The sequence below is a fragment of the Gadus morhua genome, chromosome 21 (assembly GCF_902167405.1).
Source record: "Gadus morhua chromosome 21, gadMor3.0, whole genome shotgun sequence".
NCBI classification, from domain to species: domain Eukaryota; kingdom Metazoa; phylum Chordata; class Actinopteri; order Gadiformes; family Gadidae; genus Gadus; species Gadus morhua.
Window position 1 is genome coordinate 9,527,298 of NC_044068.1, and position 27,791 is coordinate 9,555,088.

Below are 27,791 nucleotides of genomic sequence, written 5' to 3' on the forward strand. Positions count from 1 at the left end.
ACGACGCAGGCAGTTGGGGTTCTACCCGGTTCTACCAATGGCACGGCCGTAAAGCTCCATGCAACGAATTTTGTATTTTGGTCCGCACGAGCCATTCAAGCCAGTAGTGAAGTGACAAATCAACGGTACACAAAAACGTAGTTTACAATCCTTGGTCGAGTATTGTGCTTAACTTTTCTTAATGTTTTTATAATTCCTATCTAAATATCTATGTCTGTGGCAGGTGTTAATCAACTATCATTTGATCACGAGCGCCGCTAACGTTAGCTTGACTACTAGCTTAGCTAAACGCTAGCCTGTTTCGGTAGATATGTCACACAACAATATATGGTCGTTGATGTGAATATATGTGTTGGCCTACAGTGTCAGCGCTCCGGTCGCAGGGTCATATCGTGACCTATCGTGACATGTTTGTCAGTATCGTGTTGCTTTTTTATTCGTTGTCAATCTGTTGTAAATCTAGTGTTTTGATGACTCGTGTGTTTTCCAGCTGACCACGATGAACGACGCGCTGTCCGTAGTGGGTCAGCTGCGGGACCTGGCCTCCGAGCCGCAGAACCGAGAGGCCATCGTCCAGGACCAGGGCTGCCTGCCCGGCCTGGTTCTGTTCCTGGACGTCCAGGACGAGGATGTGTTATTCGCAGCCCTGCAGGTGAGGCCGTAGTAAATTGGTAGTCCGACCGTAGACTGAAAGACTGAACCACTGGAGCGGTCGACGTCCAAAACAACAACAAAACACATGGCTGGGTAACACTTTACAATAAGGGTACAATTATTATCCGTTAAATAACAATAGTAAACGCATTAATAAGCATGAAATCATGGTGTAGTAATTTGCTTATGGTGTATGAGCCCTATTAGATATAAATGATAAATATATGAATGCCTTAGTTAACAAAAACGTCTTACTTAATGGTTAGTTAATGCTTATTACTGCATTTACTAATGTTGATCAATGGTTAATTATTGAACCCTCATTGTAAAGTGTTCTCATTTCTGTTTTATATTTTCACAATGTTGTCTATGTGCGATTCATTAACGTGAGACACAGACACAACTGCCAAATCATACCAATCCAGCTCAATGAGATCTAGTTTCCGTTGTTCTTCCATGCTACTTCTATTTGGTTAACTAGGGTGTTAGTCTGTAATAAACTGTGGCTCTTCCCGTATCCCTTCTATGGTCAGACTCTGCGCTATCTGGCGGAGCAGCCCCGTAACATCCCCATCATGAGCAACGAGCTGGGCATGATGGTGAGCCTGGAGAACCTCACGGAGAGGTGAGGACCACACCCAGGGCCTCCCGCACCCTCGTCTTGCACATCTGACTTTAGATAAACATTGTCCATGTGTATAATGAGATATTAAGTTGTCTGATTTGTATATTTCAGGAAAGATCTTTGTTGGGTATATTTTCTTAATTTATAGATGTTTTTGGATTAATCTGTTGCCAATGTGTCCTTACTTTGCTTACTTTGGCTGAAAGGAGCCAACATCTGCATTTCAAATAATAGGCAGCAGTTGTTGATTACCGTTAATCAAACCATTGTTTGGTTGCCTAATGAAATGTAACAATATTGAAGATTTAAGGGTGGAGAGAGGCTTGGTTATATAGAAATATAATTATTACCAAGATGCAAGTTACTCGAGGTGAACGATCACTAACTGGATTCCACAAACCACAAATTGAACCATGCGCGTTCCTCCTCGAAGGGCGGGTTTGTCTGGTGAAGTCCTGTCCCTGGCCAAAGAGGTACACGGCATCCTGAGCGCGCCTGTTATCCGCACACCAGAGAGGGAGAGGAGGAAGAAGCCCCAGTTCTTTATTAACGCCACGAACAAGAAGGCCAAGTCTGTTACCCTGCACATCCAGGGACTGGACAGCACTGTGAGTACCGCAGACTCTCAGCCTGCTGATCCCTTTGGGCTGGATTATATTTTAAGACTGTTAAAATAAAACTTGGTGTATTATATAACTTCTCGAATTAGAATGAGATGTACTTTATCGATCAGACTGGAGACTCAGGATATCATTTGTGTAATCGTAGAATATGATATTTTTTTCTTTCTAAAAACATGAACTGTCTAAATGTCAAAGTGAATCACTATTCCCCCCTGTTGATCCTTTTAGGACCAGCGCGGCTTGTGTGAAGAGGCTCTTCTCAAGGTCAAAGGAGTGATTAGTTTCACCTTCCAGATGGCCACAAAGCGATGCACTGTCCGAATCCGCGCAGATCTGACAACCGAGGTATGGCGGAATCAACACATTTTAAATCAAATTTAAGTGTTCTGCATTGGTTGGTATTAAAGGGAAATACCAATCCCAAAGCCAACTTAAATTCATCTTAAAGGCATAAAATGCAATTTATTTAGCAGACGCTTTTGTCCAATGTGATTTTAGTCAATTTAGATGACGTATTTAAATAGCGAACTAGAATTGGATTACACTATTACATCTTTCTCCTTCTCTTCCCTAACAGAGTCTTGCGTCAGCCATCGCCGAAACCAAGGTTCTGTCAGCCAAACAGGTGGTCAAGAACGAGGCCGGGGAAGAGGTGAGTTTTTATGCGTTTTTTGAATAAAAAAAAGATGACGGGTTACTTTCCCGGGACACGAGACGTATTAATAACGGAGCTGAATTGAGACATGTTCTCCCCTCTCTTCCCGGGCAGATCCTCCTCGCCTTGAAGCCGTCGGGAGTTGAGGTGCAGAAGAACAGCGTCCTGCCGGACTACCTGCCTGAGGAGGAGGAGGAGGAGGAGAGCCCGGAGAAGGACCTGGGCCGCGCCGTCTCCCGCCCCGCGGCCCAACAGGACGGCAGCGGCAGCTGGATTAACGCCGCCGCCAGCTTCCTCTCAAAGAACTTCTACTGGTGAACCCAGAGAGCCGCTCAGAGCTGCTGCTGCTCCGCTCCGAAGAACAGGCCGCGGCGCCAGCTGCCGGAGCGTGACTATCTCCTGGAGAAACGATGGGTGGTTTCTCTGATTCTTTGAGAAAGATTGGTTGGTTGCGTCATCACTGCAGCTCCGTGGTGTTGCACAGTGCTGGTTTGTTTCATGTCATTTGTAAATATAGATTTTCCTTCTTCCTCCTTTTTTGTATATCTTGTTTTATACGTTTACATTCCCCCATTACTTTGTCTGAATAGATGTCTTTGTACTGGGTTTTTCCTGAAAATACATTTGTAGTATGTCTAATGTGTCCCTGGGTCATTTCTATTTGTAATGGGCTCTACGAATGGGGTGAGGTTATCGACACAACCAAAAGAAAATAGCATCAATCGCGACCAAATTTAAATACTTTATTAACATGCAATAAAGCACAGTTTGGGAATGATTCTTTATGGACAGTAGTTAAGAAACTAAAGCATTTCCAGTGTGCATCCCCCACCCTCAGGGTTAAGAAGCTCCTCTTCATGAATCTGATGCAGAATAAACATTTTATTTACTGCATTTCAACCACTTTAAACCAAATAACCTTAATTACCTTGCATTTCAGTATAGTAGGTATTATTACAATGTATTGATAGTATAAACAAGTGTTTCTAAATACTCAATGGGCTATACTGTAAGATACAAAACTGTTTTAAGTGCAAAGCTTTTGAAGCGATGGGTCTGATCTGGGGTGAGGCTGGAGTTGAGCGTTAATTCTCAGGATCCTTTTCGGCTCACTTCTAAAATCTGCGGTAAAACATGTCTACACAAGCCTAATTACATTTCAAGTATTATTGCTTAATAAGTACCAATGACTTTGTACACCCCATACCATTGAGATGACAAGAGTCATAATTCTTCAATAACATTCCAGTCAATCCTGGTTTCAATGAATTTTATATTAAAGTGGTTTTGAAGCCATTCTATAGAACGGGAGCCACAATAACTAAACGCATTTAGTCCAGGATTCTGTAAGCGTGCAGCCAGGGTCAATTCCACATGTTTTATTCTCACCCCTTGGTTTTTAAAGACTAGTTTGGGCCGAAGTCCACGCTTAGCCTCATTTGGGATAATGCGGTAAGGCAAAGGAAGGTCAAAAATAGCAGCATTTAATCCTCAATCAACTCACCTCCTTCTTTAATAGGTCATTTCAGAGAGCATGCATAGGTTTCACTATTTTAATCTCACCCTTGCATGGTTTTCTTCTTAAAAAAATAAAACGAAGACCACCCTTTATTGACCTTCCTTAAAGTGTATTTTTAACCTAAGTACCACGGCCCTCGAACACTGCCAATTTGGACAAGCAAAACAACCTGCCCTTGTTTTTAAAGGGGAAACAAGAAAAGGAACCATTAAATCAAAGAAAAAGGAATAATGGGGTCTTAAAAGCAATTGTTATAAATCTATACAAATCAGTTCTTCCCATATAATTATTTGCAGAGAGAATTCTCTTTGAATCCACCTCTCAACTCTTTAAAATCTTCTAAACACAGCAGCAGAAACTACAGTAAACGGGAGCATCTCAAACCGCTACAAGTTCATTACATAGGATTATTTTAAATTAACACAAAGGACTGCGATCAATGACTAGGCCACTCCCCATTCTTTATTTCCTATTCCTATTATTTCTAAAGAAAAGCATGATCGGTAGAATTATGAGGTTTCATTGACACCGGGGAAACCTTATAATACTTAGGGCACAGAGGGAATTCCAGCTGCTTCCGTAAGTCGCGCTACGCTCTACAGCAACAGAAAGTATCAAGACTTTTCATGATCTTATTTTACAGGAATTACACGTTATAAACACACACCCCCACAGCCATAGCCACTGCAACATATACGGTGGGAATCTTCGATGCTGCTGCTGCTGTTATTTCAGGGGTGGCACGACCAGGTCATCAGAAGCAGAGGGGAGCGGTGATGGAGTCCTACCAAAACAGACCCCACACACTGCGCGCCCGGAGGCAAACTAAGTGTCGTGGTCGGAGACGGAGAGACGATCCTCCTCGACTCCCGGAGTGGAAGCATGAAGTATGCGGTGGACGAGAATCCCGTCAGCTTCTGTTGGGGATGTTTTGGAGAGTTCTTTGGAGAATGCCAGCTTTGGGAGACAGCTACGGTGCTCTTCAGATCAGCAGGACGCAGGGGGAGAGAGGTGTGTGTGTGTGTGTGTGTGTGTGTGTGTGTGTGTGTGTGTGTGTGTGTGTGTGTGTGTGTGTGTGTGTGTGTGTGTGTGTGTGTGTGTGTGTGTGTGTGTGTGTGTGTGTGTGGAGGGGGGGGGGGACTTCATTACCTTGGGGGGCGTGGCCTTAGAGGTGGTCCCTCGCTCCTTATTTCAAGGTAGAACCCCCCCCACCCCACCACCACCACTCCAGTCTCTTGTGTGCCGTCACTCTCTCCTTCCGACCGCTCTGTTATGTGTGTGCATTCGCCCAGCTCCGTGCACACACTTCAGGCAACGTCTAAAATATTTTAGGAAGGAGACAAAGAACTAGATGAAGCCGACACTATTATTGTTATTATCGTGGGACAAGCGTCACCGTTCAACCAAAGAGCTTCCGCTCACCGAGTGAATGCAAGACACAGAGTACCACGAAGGACACACACTGACCTGTCTCCTGTTTGGCCGTGAGGTCGTCCCTCCCGCCCAGAGGCTTGAGGAGGCCGTTCTCCCTGAAGGCAATGACACGGTCCCTCTCCTCAAGCGGCTGCTGCTGCTCCTCCCCGGGGGGCCGCTGCCTGGAGCCGGGGGGCAGCGTGATCACCTCCTCAAACTCCCCGTTCTCTCTGCCAGGGAGGACCAGAGGGAGGAGTAGATCGGGCGTGGATTAAACTCCCGATTTGTTTTCTGAGTTCCTGCAGCTAGCTTCCCTGCGTTCTAATACCCATACTATTAGTAGTCCAGAAAAAGAGTACCCATACTATGTTCCCATACTATGTATGGGAACATACTGCCCTTCCCATACATAGTATGGGAAGGGCAGTATGCCAAAAATACCAGGATGTTGTACTACATCTGGTTGCGTTTCAAAGTATGCAAGCCAGCATGCTTTTCTGGTTAATCTGCCCCACAATCCATTGTGCAGCAGACGATACGTCCATCGGCTGAGCCCGCGTAGTTGGGTCATCTGGTGGCTCTACATGTGTGATAATCAGTGAAATCCCCTGCAGTATGTCCCATGTCCCAGTCCTCATCACGTACACACAGCATCTACTACAAAAGTGCTGAACGGCCATCCCTCAGAGAACAGGGTTTGAGCGGTCTTTGCTCCTACCTGCCGTCAGGGGGTGTTGAGATGCTGGTGTCAGGAGGGGGGGCCGGAGTGGAGTTGGGGGCCGCGTGGCCGTTGCCGTTTTGATGCTGAGCACTGGGGGCCGTCTCTGGGGAGGGGCTCACTGCTGCGGAAAGGCAACAAATCAAACTCAACATCAATACCTTATTTAGAATACACTGCTAACAAAATAAAATGTTTGTGCTTTAGATAGTTTAGTTCTAAGCCAACAAATGCGACCGGCACTAACACTATACTTTTGTTACACCCTTTTGTACAGTGATGGTTCTAGAATCAAAAGGAGAGCCAGGAGCTCTGTTTTTAAGAGCCGCGGTGGAAGTGGCTACCTGCATCGCCTCCGTTGCTCCGAGGTGTAACTTTCTGGAAAGGTAATGACAAACAAAGGGTCAGTGATTGAGTGTGCTGTGACACATGGCCGTCTCGTTTTGCCATAGAATCGCGGTTTCTCACCTTCTCTGATGGATCTGAACGTCTCGTTCTCTTCATGATCTCCTCGAGGCGCTGGAAGGAGGAAAAGACAAGGGTCATTTCACAGCAATAGAGAATAACATTGAGGTGTGTTGGTGTAGGTTTGTGTACCTTTTTCCTCTCATTGCGCTCTGCTTCCTCTTTCTGGAAACGTTTGTCCCTCTCCTGCTTCAGTCTTTCCCCCTCCTCCTTCTGCCGCGCCTCCTCTTCCACCCTCTATAACACACACACACACACACACACACACACACACACACACACACACACACACACACACACACACACACACACACACACACACACACACACACACACACACACACACACACACACACACTTTTCAAACTACAGCATTGTAGGAGGAACCAGGTTCATTGAGTTCCGGTGTGCTCTTGCTCCTACCTGTCTCTGGAGTTTCTCCGCCTCCTCCTTCTCCTTCTGAAGTCTCTCCTTCTCGCCTAACCTCTCCTCCTCCTCCTCCTTCAGCTTCCTCTCCTCTGCCTGCTTCTGCTCCTCCTCCTCCCTCCGCGCCCGCTCCTCTGCCTTACGACGGGTCATCTCCTCCGTGGCAAGTCTAGGAGGCAAGACACACACACACACACACACACACACACCTTCTAGAAAGCTGAACCCTTGACTGGTGGTTCGCACCCTATTTTGGGCTGAAGGGAATGATTATGAAAAATGTTGCAACCGTTTTTATGAGGATCTTTTGTATATATTCGATTAGAAGCAGTCTTCCCACACAGCATACAAAAAAGTATCACACAAACAATCGTGTGACACAAACAATTGTGTGACACTATATGGATATAAAATACGCATCGGAGTGGAGCTTTACAAATGGACTGTGCATGGATGTTATTCTCAAACAATAAAGCAAACGATAAATAATAGCAATCATGTTGTAAACAGGAACAACTTTCAATATTTCCTTTAACTTAGTTACTGGCGTCGCGGTAAACTAAATCAGGAATACGTTTGAAATCCCACAACACATGCGACCTCCACCTCCGACCTCCTACTGAGGTCATAAAAGATCCCAGGGCACTTATCGCAAAGAGTAGGGGTTTCCCCGTTGTCCTAGCCCAACCCGGCTCATTCAATCTGGCCCCCTAATCATCCTCCTGTATAATTGGCTGACTCATTAATTCCCTCACTCTCCACCACAAGCTGGTGTGTGGTGAGCGTTCTGGCGCAGATTGGCTGCCGTGCATCACCAGAGTGGGTGCTACACACTGGTGGTGGTTAGTGAGGTCCCCCCTTCACTTTAAAGCGTCTTTGAGTGTCTAGAAAAGCGCTATATAAATTCAATCCATGATTATTATTACCTCTGCTGCTCCTCCTGCTCGCGGCGCTGCTCCTCCTCCCTCTCCCGCTGCTCGCGGGCCAGCCGCCGGTTCTCCGCCAGGATACGGCTGGCCTCCTCCCGGTCCGTGGTGCCCGCCGAGGCCCTGGGGGCGGCGGGGCTGCCCGCTGCCACCTCTGAGGGGACACAACCAACCAGGGCCCGTTACACGCAGGTCAGAGGTCGTCTGGGGGGACACGCTGCCCACCGGGAAAGCCTCTCCGCACTTTCCACTCGGGTGTCATTATTCTGAATCATCTACGGTTCCGATTCGTTATTTTCATTGCTTTGTTTTGTTCTTTTATTGGTTAAAAGTTTAATCTAGCAATCTATCCCATAAGAAAAATGAGACAGAGAATTGAAAGAACTATGAGACTATGAATGATTAATGGTACTTAAATAACAATGTTAAGTCAAATGACCAATGTTAAGTCAAATGACCAATGTTAAGTCAAATGACCAATGTTAAGTTAAATGACCAATGTTATGTTCAGAAGCTGTGGCTCAGAAGGAGGCGACTGGTGAGGAACCGACCAGGGCTGGATGTGACTGGAGGCGGTGCTGTTGGAGCCTGCTCCGGGCTGCTTCTGTTCTGGCCCACCGGCTGAGGCCGAGGCTGGGGTGGGCTCAGCAGCCGGTTCCCCCCCTCAGCCTCCTCCGCTCCTCCTTTCCCGCCTCCAGCGGAGGTCAGGGGAGGGGCGACGGTGATCTCGGGGGTCAGCTTCACCGGACGCATGTTTCCGGGGTCGTCGGCCACAGGGGACTTGATGAGTTTGGGGGTCGGGGGTCGGCCGATGGGTTTCTGTGGCGGTCTGTTTAGGGAGAGGACACATTTCACAAATGTCAAATGTCTTTTCAAGTCACACTGCATTTGATTTTTGAAATTAGGAAGAAATGAAATTACACAGTGATAGTGTTTAAAAAGGCGTTGTTAGCGAGTTCTATAAAAAAAATAAGCGCTAAATAGCTCTATATCCCAACCGTCATCGCTGTCATTGCAGTGTTTGGTCAGTAGCATGGGTCTCCCGATCTCTCCGCTCTGCATAAAATGTTTAGGGTATCCCGTTCCCTCTTTATCCAATCAGGAGAGAGAACGCCACAAAGAGGCGGTCCTCTCTGCACCTTCATTGGCAGGCAGCAGGGTTTTAGTGTTGACTGACAATGGCGGAACAGGCGAAGCTACCGACTCCAGGAACGACCAAACACGATACCAATAAAATAAAGCTGCCCGCAAAAAGTCATGCGGATTGGCCTTCGATTCGGTCGGAAAGCAGGTGGTGACGTGGGTGAGATGGAAGTGCAAACAAAAAAAAGCTGGCTGGATATCAGGTAGGCCGGCCTTCATGTGTGTGATTCTCCTACCTGACAGGAGAGGGCGACGTGGCTTTACTCTTCTTCTTCCCTGGGGAGGATGAGCGTTTCCTAGGGGCCACGGACAGAGTAGGAGCCAGCGGAAGAGTCAGGTTGCTCCAGGACTTCCTGGTGAAGTCACCCTCCTTGTGCTGCTGCGAACGACCAGCGGCAGAACAGGGACAGAGGAAGAAGGGAGGAGACAATTGTAAAAATGACAAAACAATAAAATGTTATGCTACCGTGTACCAATACACGTCCAAATATACATGTCATATAGATCATATACACATCTTTAAAATTTTCCATATTTATTCATTTTGTTTCCAGGCAAAGAATAGCCTCCCTTGACACTGTACGGTGACAATTACTGACGGCAGTAAACATTACTATATCAACAGAAGGATGACGCTGTTGTGTGCAGGAGCAAGCGTCTACTTTACATGTCCGAGTCCATATTTGTTGACAAAGTGCAGGTGCCTTGCCAACAGCTAGGATAGAGTTGCTTGTGCCCGGATTAGCTGACCATCCTCTCTATGACCTGAGCACTGGAGTGACTTCTGTCTCCCAGGCTGCCAGCTCATGCCAAAACCCTTGCCGACGTCCAAGACAACAGGGATCATAAACGATCATAAAGACTGAAATCAATTGTTAAACATCCTTGCATAGATCAGGCACCACAGCAATACAACACTCTTCCACTTGACAGACATCTAGTTGGGCCTCATGTTGAGGGGATTGGACACCAGTGACAATAGGACAGAGTATGTGTCATTAAGGAGTGGTGGTGTACTTTCACTGTCTTGTAGGTGTGGGTATGCGTGCATATGTGTGTGTTTATGTGTGAAAGGACACACGGGGTGATGTCGTAGCTTACGAGATGTCCTCTTTTAAATACCTTAATGGTATAAGCTGTAATACACTGGCAGGACAGATGGCCTGTCTAGCAAAGGGAGCGAGCGGCGCATTGGGAGATGGACGACCATGTCCACACTCATCAGCATGTCCCAAAACAGAACAGATTGGGAAAAAAACGAAAACTGCATGACCAAGCATCCCTTGATGAAATATGGCTGTTTGAAGGCAATGCTTTAATGCTACACATCAAGTTTTGAGGAAAACTCAAGGATATGTTTGAAGGGAAACTAAACATTGGCCACACTTTCGCTCCCACACGCTTGCCTCTGTCTGGGGCAGGCTATCAGACGGATTGTACAAGTAGTAAGAAAGTAAGAAGGTCGTGCAGGTGAGCCCATATTCGTCGCTCCATCTGCGGCAGCCATTTTGTGACACGCTTGTCTTGTTCTCGCTCCGTTTCAGGCAATCACAAATTATACCTAGCGGCTCCAGGTTCTGTGTTTCCGCCAAAGGAAGGAAGCTGTTCCCACACCTGAAGGGAGCCTTGATAGCGACAGTGAAGAGTGTGGTTCTGAATATCGTTAGCTATGCTAATCTTTGGTGCACTTCTCTCTCTCTCTCTCCCTCCCTGATTATGCAATCGCATTGAAACCACATTAAAACAATAGTATAGGCAGAAAAACCACCTTGGTGCTTGGGTGGATCTTAGGAAACTGAAAATGTAATAATAATTCAAACGCAGCAATCTCCCGCTACGACTCTGACCCTATTTAACACAGTCTGTGATGTCCCAGTAGGGTGGGTTGCATTTAATGACTTACAATCTAAAAATAGGATAGCTTCTTAAATTCATCCAACATTCTTAATTGATCCCAGACGGAAAATTCAGGAAATTACCATCACACCTGGGGATGAAAAAGGAGCAAAGCTGAACAAAGCTGGCCTTTTCCAGGCTGACGAGAGCATACATCCGTCCACACATCAATTTACCTGCATGGCGCCGAGGTTCCTCTTGCAGAAGGGCGGACAGGGGGGCGTCCCGCGGCTGAGGTTGCGGTCGTGGCTGCGGCAGTGGGGCAGTGGCTGGGCCTGCAGGGCCCTGAAGGACATGGGGCCCGTGGGCTGGCAGGACACTGAGCGGGGACACACAGGCAGGGCTGGGGGGTTACGGACACGGGAAGGAGGTCGGGGAGCGGCGGGAGACGGGGGTTTCCGTGAGGCATTTTCCAGGATGGGAGTATGAGGGTTAATGCAGACCAATGATGGATAAGAGTGTGAACAGGGAGGAGGATGCACGGATGAGGAGCAGAATGGAGGTATGAAGGATGGGGGAGCAGGATGGAGGAATAGAGGGTATTTAGATGGATGATTAGCAGAAATAGCAGAAGGAAAAGAGGGGCGGGATTTGGAAGGTTGACAGGAAAGGGACGGGAAAGATGAAAGGAGGAAATCGGGAGGAAAGACAGAAAGATCATTAGAGTTAATTGAAATCTTGTTGAGTGTTTGTTATTGGGGGATACGTGCAACACCACTAGAGTTTTTGATATGACTGAGAGGTGCAGATCTAGAGGAAAATTAGAAAGTATTTGGGAAAATATGCTGGATGAAAGACTACTAGGTGTATCTCGAAAACCGTAGTATTAATTTAAAACCTAAGTTAAAACCATGCATCAAATATCGTTGATAATCTGTGCCTTTAAATAAACAACATCTTTGGCTGCCCCCGGATACGGGCCCACACTTAGCATTTGGGGCATGTCTCTTTCACTTCTTAGACAGAGTTCAACAAACTAGTCTTTGAGCTTTTTGAATAGAGAACCATTGTTACGGTTAAATCCCTTCCCATAGAAAAAAAGGAGGTTGGAGTAGAGAGTGACCATAACAGACAGTGGTAAACATAACAATCCACACAGCAAGATAAAGCTTTGAGCATGCAGAGAAACACACGTGCACTAAAGAGCACATGTTTATCCAACATGGGGTATGAATGCGCGAAAGAGCACGTGTTGCTGGCCAAAGGCAGAGGGCAGACAAAACATGGCTCGAAAAGTGGAAATGGGTCAGAGATGCTGGGGCGACAGAGAAAGAGAGAAAGAGCCAGCAGTTCTGTCTCACAGCCAACTGTCAAACCACAGTGGTTCCATGATCATCTCCATCACACAAAGCCAACGCTATGGCCTAGACTGTTGGAGGTAACCATGACTGTCCTAGATTAAATAATACATTTACATTGCATAAAATGTCCGACATGGATTTATCTTAGTTTTTTAAGGCCACCGTTGGTTGCATGATGGTCTGCAGTGCAGGTTACGTTATTTCCAGCATGCAACCCTGCATCGACATCGACTGTGTGAACGTTGTCAATTGCCATTGGGCACCTTGCACAGTTGCTATGGTAACAGCAGGGGGAGAAGGCGCCCCAAAAAGGGGGAAAACTTCCTTAACAGTTCACTTGTTTAGGCCTCTGATTTAAGGTTGTGTAAGACGGAGTGTGTGTGGGTGGGTGTGTGCGTGCGTGCGTGCGTGCGTTTACACCCTATATGTTCCAGATACAGGCTGGTAACTTAAGTACAAGTCAGCGTAATGCTTTTTAAATCAGGCTTAGTCTGATCACCCAGACTCCAGGTTTCTCTGGTTTCAAAAGTTCAAAGTACACATTCTTGCACGCGTACCATCTCTACTACAACACAAGTTTCAGCTAAGGTGATTCACAGTTTCAATGAACATGCCTTTGTCATGGCTCTAGAAAAAGCATCTTTTGACAGGTAGAAAGGAAAACGACAGGGGTCTGTTAAGAGGATTGTGCGTGTGAGGTTGTGTGTGTTTGTGTGTTACCTGTTAGCTCCTTGGCCAGGCTGGCTGTGCTGCGGCTGCGTGCCAGGTAGGAGTGTGTGGGCTGCTGCAGGCGGTTCACCATCATGTTCTCCCATGGCGACAGAGGCATGTGACGGAGACCTACACACACACACACACACACACACACACACACACACACACACACACACACACACACACACACACACACACACACACACACACACACACACACACACACACATTTTGATAAGTATTTGAAGAAGCACTTCTATAACTTATACATGTGCCTCTCAGCAGACCATGCAGAAATAATAGATAATAGATAGCTGCCAAGGCACATGCCATGCCGCTCGCCATGAACGGGCCGGGCCACATTCACAGCTGCATGCAGTCTGCATGATCACCACAGCCATGAGCAAACAGCCCGAGTTAGACCTCAGACCACGTCAGATACAAACAGGAGGAGGAGGAGGAGGAGTGCAGTCAAATAACACAATGGACACCATGCCAGCGGTGTCCGACAAAACACCAAACACGCCCTACCATTCAGTTTAGGCCTGTGGTAAAGGTAAATGTCACCTGTTCTGCTGACATTTATCTCTTATTCATGTTTGGGTGCTATGCCTGACAACTTAGTACTGTGGTATATTTCAAATGTATTATGATGTATGTTTTATTTATTTAATACTTAAAATGTCTTAAAATGTCATAAAATGTGGTAGTGTTCAACTGTAGCAACATGTCAACATCTACGTAATATCAATATTATATCATGGATTCAGAGTGGTTTCGAAGCAAAAAATTTTGGGTGATCAGGATATTACAAACAGAGCAAAGCGTTCCCAAAAAAAACTAAAGATTAACCAAGAGGATTAGAGAAAGGGGTCATGCTGGAGCCCGGGGAACGACATTCTAACAGAGGCATGCACAGCTCTCTCAAGACATTCACAATCTAACCCTAAACCTGGTAATGCAAAACAATGAATGACCTTTATACCATGCACAGAAAAGGGAATTCCAGATTATCAAAAAATCATGAATAAGAAATCTTATTATGAAGGAACCGAAATTCATTATTCAGCATGTTGGCACGTATGGATCGACTAATAACTAATGACATCCCTACTTTATTTTCTTAGTTCATGTCCCTTAAAGTGTGTACAGTATGGCATGCCCAGGAAATAAAATGGCTTGTGCACTCGTGTTTTCCAACACAACGCCATCTCCGCAAACGATAGCTCCACGTTTGCAACACATTTGTGATGTAAACGTTTTCCGCTGTTATCGTTTGACTAATGATTCAGAGTTGGTTATGAGTGATGATGAGGCTAATGTGGATGACATCTTCGACCAAAAGCTTCCCAGGCAAAACCTGTGTTTCTGTTGTGGGTGATCTTCCCCTGGTGGAGGCGGAGTTTGGATTGAGAGCTGCTAAGGACAGGAGTGGAGGCTGTCCTCGTTCGCAAGGCTGTGAGTGACAGACGAGACGGCCAAACAGAACACACTGGTATTCACAACACGCAGGCTACTGAAACACTGAAGGAGACAAATCCGTTGTTCCATGGTGACTCAATTCTATATTTTTATGAGTTATATTCATTTGACAGGACATGGAACCCTGAATATATAAATTTGTAGATATAATTATAACAATTATATTAATATTTGATCAGGTGCTCTACATAATTCACATGAATATAAGTCCTATCAGCGTCATACCAAGGGAGATAACAGTCATATTCATTCTAAGGTGCCGAAAACACAATCAATTCTTATTTTCAGCTGACTTCTTTACACCAATTAAAAAATATGTAATAACATTATATTCCATGTCTGCAAAGTCTGCTTAGCCACTCATCCCTACACACTGAACCTTTAATGATAGCAACAAGTTAGAAGAATGAACCCACACTGCGGATAAAAACACAGTACCTTTGGCTTGGGTCAGACTAGTGTCCTTCCCATGTTTCTCACCTCTGTCTGGCGAGTGCATCAGTGTGGCGGATGAGTGGGACAGGCGCTTCGTTATGATGGGGTCCATGTGCTTTGACAGATTCATGGTGGAGACCGCCCGCCTGTCTGAATCTACACAACACACCACAAACACAACAGGGACTTAGGTTCACACGACCTGAGGGGCACGGACAAAGAGAGAGTGAGGTGGAGGCTGAGGCAGTTTGAGAGGTGGAGGCAAAGAGGTAGGTGCTGGTAGGGGGGGGGGGGGGGAAGAAAGAAAGAAAGAAAGAAAGAAAGAAAGAAAGAAAGAAAGAAAGAAAGAAAGAAAGAAAGAAAGAAAGAAAGAAAGAAAGAAAGAAAGAAAGAAAGAAAGAAAGAAAGAGTTAGTGTGTTATCTGTTCTATGAGCTGTGTTTCTTGTTAGATGGGGAAAATGCAGCGATTTCTTAGGACTAATAAAGGACCTGGGGAATTAGGGACAACTTGATTCTATGTTATCTATGCATCGTTCAATATTAACACAAGTATTCACACACTGCATGCTACACAAACCACTGAACGAAAAACACCAACTGGACGGCAATGGTAAAGCCAGCTTCTACAGCTAGCAAACTAGTCGGCTAACCGCTGGCTAACGTGTTTATATATTCACATTGTGAGGCCATTCCATATCTGCGCGAGTGACTGTAAGCACCCTGCAAGTGCTCCAGCCCTGCAAGGTCAAGTTGATATAGGAAAGCTGACTCGACAAATCCTGGACCAGGAGCCAGGAAGAGGGAGGGGAGGAGAGAGAGACAGATAGGAGAATGAGAACAAAATCAAATCACTGAACAAACATTGGTGTGCGGTGGTGAGGGAAACCTTGGCGGGGAAAGAATAAAAAAACAGAATTGGTTCCAAAAGGTAGAACTAGCCTAAAGTACAACAAATATTCAGGAAATGCCAGTGAGAGTATGAGATAGAGAGAGGTGGAGAAGGGTGTGAGTCAGCATTACCAGGGAAGTGCAACTCACTGTACAAACAACAACAAAGAGAAAAACTGGCACAGAGCAACACAAAACTACAAAAGGACAACACACATATGCGTGAGGGACTGGCAACCTGACCGGTTTCCATTCATAACACATTATTTGCATTTTTTAACCATGACAGTCAAAGCCTAAATAAACAGCAGTAGTAAAACAGCACCGGTGCCCGGTAGGGTGAAAACAGCCAGTAAGAGTTCATTATAGAGAGAAAGCAGGTGTGTTTAATGCTACACTACACTGCAATGCATCTCATAGGTGCCTCAATAGGTGCCTTCAGGTGTGTTTTGTTGATTTGTTTTATGTGTGTGCTATAGGCGTGTGTTTGCGTGCACATGGTGCATTTGTGTGCGTTTATCTGCATGAGTGCCTGCATGTGTGTGTGTGTGTGTGTGTTTTTGTTTGCATGCACGTTTGTATGTCTGTGTAGTAACTGAGTGTGTTTGCACGCGTGTATCATCTGTGTGTATTACCTGTGTGTGTGTGTGTGTGTATCACCTGTGTGCATCAACTGTGTGCTTGTGTGTGTGTGCACATAGGTAATACTACATGCATTACCTGTGTGTGTGTGTATCACCTGTGTGCATCACCTGTGTGCATGTGTGTGTAAAGTAATACTACATGTATTACATGTGTGTATTACTTTTGTGTGTTTGTGTGTGTAGTACCGGCCTGCGTGCTGGATGTGTGTGTGTGCATGTCTATATATGTATGTGTAGTACCAGCGTGCGTGTGTGTGTGTGTGTGTGCGCGTGTGCGTGTGTGCGTGTGTGCGTGTGTGTGTGTGTGTGTGTGTGTTACCTGCGTGCGTGCTGGGTGTGTGTGTGGGCAGGGCCCCCCCCCAGGACCAGCGGTTGGGCTTGGGTCTGGTCCTCTGACTCCGCTCCGAGGTGCGGCGGATCACCGCCTCATGGCGAGCCTATCCCATAATAACCCCACATCACTTTACGGCCTCCATAAAGGAAACGTTATTCAATATTGATCCTCCAGTGTAACTATGATGTGACCGCGGGGTCTGGATGAGATCACCAGCAGGATGGAGGATACGTTACAGTAGTGACGTGGTGGAAACCAGTTCAGCCAGCTATTATGTGCTGAACGTAATCCAGCCCACAAAGGTCAATACGGTTTCAAATACAAAACCTCATAACTTTAATAACATTTCAACATTTAACAGTGTACAAAGTAGCCGTGCTATTTGTGACCACTGGATATGTGTTAAAAATGATTTGAAACATATTTTAGGCAAAAATGATTGCTAACCAATTGATCAATTGTATTGACGAACGACTTTAACAAGGCTGTATAATGATTTTACAGATGGTGACATCTGTTTCCAACACAAACGTTGGTACGTAACACAGACTTACACACACACACACACACACACACACACACACACACACACACACACACACACACACACACACACACACACACACACACACACACACACACACACACACACACCTGATCTTCCTCTAACTTCTTCCGCCGTTTCTCCTCCACGGCGATGCGTCTCTTGTCCTCCTTGTACCTCTGCTCCTCCTGCCGTCTCCTCCTCTCCTCCAGGTGCTTCTCGTACTGCTGCCGGGCGCGCTCCTCGCGCTCCTGCCACTCGGCCTCCCGCAGTGCTGAAACACACACACGCACACAAACACACGCACACACACACACACACACATTAAGAACATATGCAGAGGTTCTATGGAGTTGAATGAAGTTAGTCAAGAATGACCACAGCTATCAAAAGGCATTCAAGGAGGTTTATTCAATAAACAAAAAGATACACAAACTGGTTTGTGTAGAATTAACCGCTGCCAAAGCTGGAGGTCATACAACCTTGCCTAAACTCTCACACAAAGACACACTAAAACAGACACGTGCAGAATACACACCATTTTGCTTCTCTTGCAGTTCGCGGCGTTCTCGGGCCAGCTTCTGTCTCTCATCGATCTTGTTGTAAAGCAGAGAGTCTGCACAGCGTAACACAAAGGGAAACGGGTGAGGCAATGAAACGATTCCACTCAATCACTCGTGCAATGGCCATGAATGGGATTTGATTAAATCAAGGCTGAACGAAAATTATGTTAGGGGCCATCTGCACAGAATATCAAAACATAAATATATACACTACGTCATGATATGCTTATGAATGGATCTAGTTCAATAAGTCAAACTGAGAGCCTATGGGGTTGTTTGCGTTATCATTATGGTTAAATCATACACCAAATGATCATCAAATGTATTAATAGTTGGGACAGGCCAATAACGGTATCTTTAATTAACAACAATGAAACACCAATCAAAGTCTATAACCGATAACACAGAGCATACTAAACAACCATCTCGAGACGACCCCCCCCTCTGCGTTCCTTCTAGTGGTTTCTCCCTTGATAATCATGGGAGCATGCACCTTGTGGGGGCTAGGTGGAAGGGGTGTCATGTATAATGGCCCGTGAAGCCCTTTGAGACGGTTGCTCTGATTGAACGCTATCCAAATCAAACGCTCTTGGATTGTGACCAGGTCCAACTAACTCTGAGAGCCACTCTGAAGGAAGGGCTGCTGTGTGGGGAGCCCACCTGCTCTGTAGGCCGTGCTGCCCTGGGGGCTGCTGCTGCTGCCGGCCGTGCTGAGGGTGACGGTGTACGTCTGGCCCGAGACGGAGGAGATCCCCCTGGAGGTGGAGGACGCTGCGCCCTCCTCCGCTGTGCCCTGGGAGGAAGACGCTGCAGGGAGGGGGGGGGGGGGGAGAAGAGAGAGAGAGAGAGAGAGAGAGAGAGAGAGAGAGAGAGAGAGAGAGAGAGAGAGAGAGAGAGAGAGAGAGAGAGAGAGAGAGAGAGAGAGAGAGAGAGAGAGAGAGAGAGAGAGAGAGAGAGAGAGAGAGATCAATAAAGACAGAGAGACAGAAAGAGAGGAACAGACAGGCAGCAGACAGAAAGACAGGAGAGATGAGAGTCAGCAGGGAGCAGAGAGGAGACAGACGGAGACAGAGAGATCCAAGGTGTTACATTTATGTATGAAGACATTGGGATAATTGGGATAGCTGGAGAGGTTTCCAGGAAGAACACGCACACGCAAACACACACAAATGAAAGAAAGAAAGCTGGTACTCTCGTTTGCAGACACCAGGATGTGTACAATTTATTTGTAGTAAAACCCAGACACAGACTGACACACACACACACGAGTCAGAAGTCTTAATGGAGGCTTAACAGAATTGAGAACCGCAACAGATTGATAGAATACAATACATCCCCCCTGCATAACTAATTGTTTGAATACGAGTTAGTACAGTCATTATTTTTGGCATCATACCAATACACATGCAAATGCAAAACTATATAAAACATCATAATAACTGAACACATTTGAGAGGTGTATGGTAATGACAAAAGATGCCTTGGCTGTATATTTCTTTCAAAAGGTCAGTCAGTATATAATAAACACAACAACCATCTTGTGTTAGGGATGGTAGAAACAGTTATCAACACACAATAATTAAAACCAACAATTTAAACTTAACTAGCAAAGAGTGTTTTTGCCTTTTTTATTTTGTTAAAGTAATATTTGAAATAACAAGTGTCATTTTGCCCTTAGCCGGTCCTGCTTCTTTATATAACCTCATGTAGCTCAATACGGTCCACTGAGTCCTGACAGCTCATACAAAACCACTTGATAAACGCACTCTGCGCCCAAAGATGACTCAGCACATTTGGGCAATTATTCCCATTAACACTGACGTTGATCTCATTACAGCTGCATGCACTGGCCAACATTAGAACAGCAGTATCAGAGTATATATATTTGACCCCATACATCTCCAGTAACCCAAGATAAATTCAGTGGCTAATGCATCTTGGGTGACAGAGGAAGGACCGTCCCCACAGACACCAGACTGTCCTAGAAAAAACTCAAATAATAAAACAGTGACAGATCTTGTGACCCAGATTAGCATTTCACCCATATCTGCATTCCTATTGCAATGGCAACCACATATTACACCATTTTACATCCAGCCCATAGTGTCGCTTCAATGAAACCGGTTTTATGTTTACCCAGGACAACAATAGAGACAATATCTGCAGACTCATCTTTCTTAAAGATAATCATTACCATCTTTGGAAGGAGGCACACTGGGCCCCTTTGTCAACCTAATGAACATACATCTTATTGTCAGTAGGCCCAATTATTCTGCTCTGGCTCTTTGCGGCTCTCTTTGAAACTTATTTTGAGAATTATTGGTCATCTTTACCGCAGGTATATCCTTCAGCAAGGGCCTTTAATAATGAACAGCTGCACATAACAACATTTATCAAAGCAATACAAATACATGCAAAGAAACACAAATAAACCAAAGCTTATTGCATGAACATACAATGTATCGAGCGATGATGTAGTTAGACCATGAGATTAGTTTAGAATAATACTAAAGGCATTTTTGAATGCCTTTAGTTAATTCTGTGAAGGTTACTGCATTCTTCCATTATATCATCAGGGTTAAATTATTATGATAACGTTCCAGATATCAGTGCATTTATCTTGACAGAACTATTCCAGGGTTGAGGTGTTTTTGAATGGAACCAGCTGAAGGGGAACACAGGGTGGTATAACCTTTAGGAAGTTTGGATAATAGCCCAGCAGGAAGGATGGTGTGTAAATATTGAGACAAACAGTGACATCTCAGGTCCCTCAACATTGAGGATGTTTGGAAAATTATAAGATGGCAAATTTATGAGATTGCGGTCATAAGCTATAGATGGATATCTGATGATCAATTTTAGCAAAGATATAATAATTTGATTTTAAAGGGGACCTATTATGCTTTTTCGACTTTTATGACCTATAAACGTTGTTATAATGATTGATAGTCATGTTTAACCATACTAAAGTGTCAAATAATGACGTACATGCATTTTGACGTATTCCCTGCTGACAGTCTGGGGTGGCTGTGCAGAGCGCTAAACACTCGGGACAACGTTTGCGATTCACTTGTTCACATTTCCGGGAAATCATCTACGTAGACGTAGAGGCACTCCTGCTGCGCCCCCATATGCCTGGTCAAATCTGCCCGCTCGCGCGCTTCAAGGAAGGTAACCCAACACAACGGAGTTGGGTTGGCAGGAGGGGGGCGAGGGGGCGGAGAAGGACGAAACCGAGCATTGACAGAGAAGGCTGAAAGCACCCAGATGAGAGGAAGATTTTCCTGAAAATCTACATAGTTTTTTGTGCATGGTTAAACATGAATATCAATCATTATAACAACGTTTATAGGTCATAAAAGTCGAAAAGCATAATAGGTCCCCTTTAAAGATCTCATAGATGTCCATACACGAACGAACTGCCTTATGATTCATAGCCACGAGAAACCCACCCATAATCACTTAAGTGTGTAAAAGAGTGATGGTTACGTTCAACCTGACATTGATGTTACCGGCAGTCCAAACTATGTCGACCACAGGGGTCGACCATTCAAGGTGACCTCCAGCTTGCATGGAGCAGTTTGAGGTGCGGTGTGGCTCAAAGACACGCCAAAACTGACGCCACTAAAGGAGATGAGGATGGAAGCAGCCACCTTCCAATGTACTGCCCGATCTCTACATCTGTTATCTGGGGTGGCAGTGTGGAAAGTGCCCCACTGTTCGGCTACTGGATGACCCCTAAACACCCTTGTCGCACCTCACTCCTCCAGCTTGGTGCACCAGTAACCCCTCCGTCTGTCAAACACTTCATTTGTTGTTTCATAATTCGGTCTAGATCTAATATACATATTATGCAAATAGATTATGCATATTGTTGGTTTATGACAGGGCGTCCAAACAACCCCAATATACTGCAGGACAAAGTACCGCAGTGTTAGCTGATCACGTAGTCACTGACCAAATCAAACAGTGGATTTGAGGTTATAGTTTACCAGGCTACACTAACTATTACTAATAGAAAAAATTCACAGAGTCTGCTTTTAATTTAATTTGTTATAGTGTTGTAGCAAAGTTTGAATAATCAATGGTCGTAAAAACGATAAATCGTATTGTTTTAAGCCGTTACCTGGACACTTAAATCGTGACATGATTCCAAGCGGGGGGGGGGGGGGGGGGGGGGGGTCGCAGTCCCCTCCGATTGGTCAGATTGGTGGGTCCATATCAAACATGGTGCCCACTAGCGGCATCCTCCCCAGGGGAAGATAAAGTCCAGTAGGGAATCCATAGTGTGGAAGATCACACGCCACAGAAGAAGGAGATAGCCTCCAGCAGTGCCAAGGGACTCCAAAGTGAAAGGGAAACCAGATCGAGAGAGACAAGAGCGGTGAAATCTGTCTCGTGTCCCCAAATGTTGTTGAAACTGGTTTTTGTATTTCGTCCAATCTGTGGCTTCTCTTCAACTCCAACCAGCCTGTCCCTTCCTTTACCCTGGGAATGTGTTTATTTGAAAGAGAAAGAGAGAGACACACAGATAGAGAATGGGACAGTGTCGAGAGTGACTCTTTAATCTGCCCAACCCTCTCCTATTTCTAAAGTGTGTGTGTGTGTGTGTGTGTGTGTGTGTGTGTGTGTGTGTGTGTGTGTGTGTGCGTGTGCGTGTGCGTGTGTGTGTGTGTGTCCCATGTAGTACCAGCGGCAGTCAGATTAAATGTTCAGAGTTAGCGATTAGCGCCGGGTTGCACTGGCCTATGGGTAGCAGGCTAACACAGCGGTGGGGGGGTTGCTTCATGCCTATCCTGCGCCCTGAGAGGATTAGCTGGCGCTAATGCTAAGCTAAACGCTAAGCTCCAGCCGGTGAAGGCTAGTGGCCAAAAGCAGGGGTGTCTCTTCCTTCTAGACCCCATGGGAGGCGCCCTCGTCCTGGCTAACAGGTAAACAGCGTAAAGGTAAGAGCATGTTAGCCCAAGTCTAATCAAAGACTAGCCTTGGACAATTTCAGTAGACACACGGGCACCCTGAGCCTGGGATGAACTACATTGACCTTAAGTTTGATGCTTTGGGGATAAAACATTGCATAATTAAGATTATGAAAACGGCAGCTGCCACTGATTATTATGAATAAATAAATAAAAACATTTAATGGAGCTTTGGCATGAGACTTCCGTATCTATCCTGTCTTTAGTCTCCAATGCTCTCCATTATTCATGTTTAAAGTGCTAGGCATACTTCTGTGTTCATGCCCCCTGGGAACACTAGATGGGACTGTAACGGTCCAAAGCAATAACATGAGCCTTGAACTCTGGTTCAGCCTGGTGATGGAAAAAGTTAGGGAGATGAAGGGGAAATTTCTACATGCCAGGAGAGCATTTGCATCTTATGATGGGCGAGTTGACACAGCCATGCCCAAATCAACAACTTTATTAAGGATTGTATCAAAGCTGGTGTTTTTTGCCCATAAGGATTAACCCAAGAAGGTTGTCTGAGAGCCAAGACCGAAAGACATCGATGTTCCTGTGTAACAGCACCAAACCGGCTGTACCACCAATAACTCCCTGCTCAGTTTATTGATCCTCATCGAATTTCAGGCCAGACAGGAGGACCAGACACTAACCGGTCTGCCAAGAAATAATCCATAACTAATTAGGACTGAACATGAACTTTGTCTGAAAACAAAACTTTTTGCCTCCATCTTAAAAATACATAAATAAGAATAACAATGGCTTACAACCAAGAAATGACACAGTCACACAAATAATTGCTGAGTGACAGCTGTGCATAGCCATGCAATACAGCCACACAAACACCCACACACATCAGGGAGGGTGAATCCCATCTCTCTCCCTTGCAGGGTGTCAGACACTTTCCACAAGCCAACACAATTGGACAAGACAGTTGCTTGTCACTACGAACGTCAACAGAGCTCCCTGAAGGCAAATGGATGCCCTCAATGGTGTTTGCAATTACCACTTTGTACAAGTCGAGCAACATTGAAAAAATTCTCTTGAATTTTCACATGGTTCATCGATTTAAAATAGAAATTACAATAACTCTCTCTGGGCAACTTTGGAAAGTTGTTTGTTCATCCATTTCCCAGAGACCTTAGTTGCCAGCATGTCTGCCAGCCACACACACACAGCAACGACATAAATCTCCATGCATACAAACCACACTACGAGCCAGGACGGCAATGCCAACCCACATCCACTCAATCTCCTCTACCTTTTTTCCTCCTTCTGCGAGCCCCACGCTGCTTCTTTCCCTCCTCTTCCTCCCTGATGGTGAAGAGGGAAGGGATGGCTGAGCGGCTGGCTCCCTTCCTCAGTGTGCTTTTGCCCCGTGGACATCCACCACTTCCTCCTTTTCCTCCTCCTCCTCCCGTTACTTGTCCTTTACTGTCGGGCATCACCTGCCCCTGTCGCTAACCCACTAGCGTGCTGACTAACTGTGTCACCTAGTCCAGTCCATTCCACCCCGTAGTGTCGGTAGGGGGGTACGATGGAGGCAGGTCACTGGAGGACAGTGCTGGAGGATGACACTGGTGTGGGTTGCAAGGTGGTATCTCTCTCTCTCTCTTTCTCTGCAGGTTATCCCCCCGACCACCACCACTACCTCCTCCCTCCCCCCCCCCCACAAACAGCCTGGCTCTATCCTCAGCAGCAGTGACTTGGCTGTGCAACAGCTAACGCTAGCTGCAATGCTAACACGGCCGCTACTTGTCAGCCTACGACAGTGTGGCGAGTGGGAGAGAGAGAGAGAGAGCGCAATAGAGGAAGAGAGATAGCGGAAGGAGAGATAGAGGGAGAGGCAGTAGAGAACACTAACAATGATGGAAGTCAATAAGGATGTGTTTGAAGGAGGGGCAGAGAGAAGGAGAGAGAAGAATTATGAAATTGGAGTATTGAAAAGCGGGAGAACGAAAGAAGAGAGACAAAACAAACAAAAAAGGAGCAACTCACTGTGCCGTATCCATACTGACTGTGGTGGTGAGAGAGAGAGAGGGAGGTACAGAGTGAAACAGCAAGAGAGAGAGAAGGAGAGGGCGAGAGACTTGCAGGATGATGAGCCCTGGTGCAAGATGAAAAAACTGTAATCCTGATAACTGGAGTGGAAGTGCGACTGCTGTCCTTCAGTCCCCAAATAAATCTCTCACTCAATTCAAGGGACACTATTCCTAATCTTTCTCCTAAACACTGGTAAAACTACAGGTCTTTTCTTTGCCCTGGGTTTAAACTGAGCTCGATCTACGATCCCTCGGTCTGCGAATGCAAACTCTGACAAAAACTGACTTGATGCTACTGGCTGTAAGGGTGCAGGCAGGACACACAGACGCAGCCGATTTAAATATTTAGTGGAGATAACGAAAGGGAGAGATGCGATACCAGGAAGGGTAACCCTGATGACAGCCGCACGTGGACCAATGATGTCAGAGACTCTGTGAGGGAGTGAGCGAGCGACCTTGATGCAGAGAGTCTAAGCCAGCAGTTACCACAATGCATTGACAGACACGCGTGTACTACCCCACACACACACACACACACGCACAGCAAACTAAACAGGTCTAGCTTCTGCTAGTGTCTGTATAAAGTGTTTGTTCACAGGAGAGGTGGCTTCCGACTCCACCCACTTTTAGTGGTGTCAACACTGCAGAGGCTCATTCCCAGCATTGTTTAGTCAATTTGCTTGTGTGTGTATGTGGGGGGGAGGAAGAGGTGTACGTATAGAGATGGAGGCAAGGAGATGTGCTGAACTCTCAGTTTAAGAGAGAGAGAGAGAGAGAGAGAGAGAGAGAGAGAGAGATTTGGCAGACTCTATGGCAGCTTATGCCCCCCCCCCCCACAGCACACACAGGACCACTATAAAACTAGCTTTCTTTATGCACATTGTGTGCAGTTGTGGTTGCAATGCATGAGTGCATAGCGATGCCTTGCATCACTTTGAAAGTGTACATTGAATGTTTTGCATTCACAAATGGGCTTGAGGATGCTGCATTGCAGAAATATCAAGCATTGGGTAGCCCTGGCATTGCGGATAGCAGAGTGATACATTTTACATTTTACAAAAATACATTTTATATAATCCACACTTGAATTTGAATCTTCATATAAAACCAAGGAAAGCCCAGGGCTTTCATGAATGTTTTTTCCACAACTCATTGCAGAAGCCATTCTAGGACTACACACATTCACAAAAACAGTCAGCCAATCTTTGTTCCCACAGTAGTCTATGGAGTAATACTGTAATCCTACGCTAGAGACTTTAACCCGATAGTCTTGGCTCCACGCCCTTCACACACACACACACACACACACACACACACACACACACACACACACACACACACACACACACACACACACACACACACACACTTCACCTAAAGAAATCCAGAACAAATTACGTGTGCGGGTACTATTTACAGGATTACATCTTCTCGCCGCAATAGCATAACGTTGCACCAATGGCATGTTTGCCTAATTAATGTAATTAAGTTGTCACTTTTAGAACCTGCCCACAGACATTAACACTCCCATACAGACTATTCGTTCATCACAGTTGATCTCATCAGTGTGGGCAACTTGTTTCACAATCCACAAAGAAATGGACACGAATAACTTCCTTCCTTTCGTTTTACACTCCTCGTTCCAAAGTACATTTTCCCTCTCCCTTCTCTGACCTATAGGACAGCGATTAGGGTGTTGATACGTTGGCAAAGTAGGCCAGCCTACGGCATGTTTGGGTGTATTACTATTGCGTGTCTGTAACACCTTTTGTAATTTCAGCGTTCTAGAGAAGCTTCTGGACCCTTTGTACACACATTCACCTGTCACGTCAGTCCAACCCGATGAATTTGAAGCCCTAGGGGCGTTTTGTAAAGCTGGAAAAATGTCAGCAACAGGTGTCTACTGACGGCGTCATCTACAGAAATCCCAATAAAAACAATGCTAAACAAGACAAACTTTTATCAACAGACTCGAAAAACAAGGTTGAATCACTAAATATAAACCACCAGGGACTAGGTTGTGAGTTAATCCTATTCCCGTGACCCGGTTTGCGCTCCTTACACCTAACCTCAACTTCTGGTAAGGATTCAAAGCGAATGAAAAAAGAAAAAAACACCTTCTACTGTGACAATGTTGACCTTATTTGTCCCGAGCTTATACCATCCACAATAGTTCGTCAAGTCAACTTTAATGCTGATAACAACTCACCTTGGGATTCGGCAGGAGATGCGTCGCTGCCGTCCAGGTCCGCCATTTCTCCTGACGTGAGCTGAGATGGATTAGCAGTAGGAAATCGAGTGGACGTAGGAATGGTTCCGGGAATTCTGGCGCCTCCCCGCGGACAGGTGGGGGACTAGATGGTAGAATGTGAACGCACAGTTTCTATTTTTGTGGACGTGTGCAGTGCACCTTAGGACAGTACACTATAGCTTCATTTACTGGCTGCTGTGAAGTAAGTTTAATGTTAGATATTGGTTTGATATACCTGCAAAGGCCGTTAAACTCCATTTCACCATGGCATGTGAGCCAATGACTCCTAATCAATAACCTATATTAGTCCTACCCTGTACAATTACAATTGGGACATTTGGCAGACGCTTTTATCCAAAGCGACTTACATCGGTTAATACACACATTGACATACCGACGGCAGTCAACCATGTAAGGCGACAACTGCTCTACCTCCTGAGCTAAGCCACAACTTATTATTGGATATTATAACTTATTTTTATAGGAGTACTTTAATGGAAAATGCATTCCTTCAGTGACTCAATAGCAATTGCAGATATTATTACACTAAACCATAAGACAACTTTTTATT

General features: G+C 45.6%; 2 protein-coding genes across 11 annotated transcripts; one reads left to right on the plus strand and one right to left on the minus strand.

Annotated features, from left to right (window-relative positions):
* Nucleotides 1–8: 8 nt before the first annotated feature.
* armc1l (armadillo repeat containing 1, like) lies at nt 9–3,196 on the plus strand. The gene is made up of 7 exons (XM_030346098.1): nt 9–125; nt 491–652; nt 1,188–1,279; nt 1,713–1,887; nt 2,131–2,247; nt 2,480–2,554; nt 2,672–3,196. The coding sequence occupies exons 2-7, from the start codon at nt 500–502 to the stop codon at nt 2,873–2,875; spliced, it is 816 nt and encodes a 271-aa protein (XP_030201958.1). The 5' UTR covers nt 9–125; nt 491–499; the 3' UTR covers nt 2,876–3,196.
* A 90-nt stretch (nt 3,197–3,286) lies between these two features.
* Nucleotides 3,287–27,284, minus strand: map7b (microtubule-associated protein 7b). Of its 10 annotated transcripts, none has more exons than XM_030346038.1 (20): nt 27,179–27,284; nt 18,630–18,776; nt 17,945–18,022; nt 17,517–17,680; nt 16,848–16,965; nt 15,674–15,775; nt 15,041–15,151; nt 14,439–14,534; nt 13,085–13,204; nt 11,240–11,382; nt 9,404–9,543; nt 8,576–8,853; nt 8,025–8,178; nt 7,096–7,267; nt 6,805–6,909; nt 6,676–6,726; nt 6,552–6,585; nt 6,208–6,331; nt 5,544–5,719; nt 3,287–5,394 (listed from the first exon to the last, which is right to left on the minus strand). In XM_030346038.1, the coding sequence occupies exons 1-20, from the start codon at nt 27,222–27,224 to the stop codon at nt 5,384–5,386; spliced, it is 2,370 nt and encodes a 789-aa protein (XP_030201898.1). In that variant the 5' UTR covers nt 27,225–27,284; the 3' UTR covers nt 3,287–5,383. The 10 variants fall into 10 exon arrangements, with proteins under 10 accessions (XP_030201898.1, XP_030201897.1, XP_030201896.1 ...); XM_030346037.1 differs by having other exon boundaries at nt 9,404–9,546; XM_030346036.1 differs by having other exon boundaries at nt 11,240–11,406.
* Between the last annotated feature and the right edge of the window lie 507 nt (nt 27,285–27,791).

Bases quoted from the DNA above. Each gene is read 5' to 3' on its own strand.
- armc1l (XM_030346098.1), top strand. From the start codon at position 500: ATGAACGACGCGCTGTCCGTAGTGGGTCAGCTGCGGGACCTGGCCTCC. The intron at 653-1,187 runs GTGAGGCCGTAG...TTCTATGGTCAG, and splicing joins TGTTATTCGCAGCCCTGCAG to ACTCTGCGCTATCTGGCGGA. The intron at 1,888-2,130 runs GTGAGTACCGCA...TGATCCTTTTAG, and splicing joins TCCAGGGACTGGACAGCACT to GACCAGCGCGGCTTGTGTGA.
- map7b (XM_030346035.1), bottom strand. From the start codon at position 27,224: ATGGCGGACCTGGACGGCAGCGACGCATCTCCTGCCGAATCCCAAG. The intron at 18,023-18,629 runs GTGGGCTCCCCA...TACGCTGTGCAG, and splicing joins CAGCACGGCCTACAGAGCAG to ACTCTCTGCTTTACAACAAG. The intron at 9,547-11,239 runs GTAAATTGATGT...GGTCGTTCGCAG, and splicing joins GGAACCTCGGCGCCATGCAG to CAGCACAAGGAGGGTGACTT.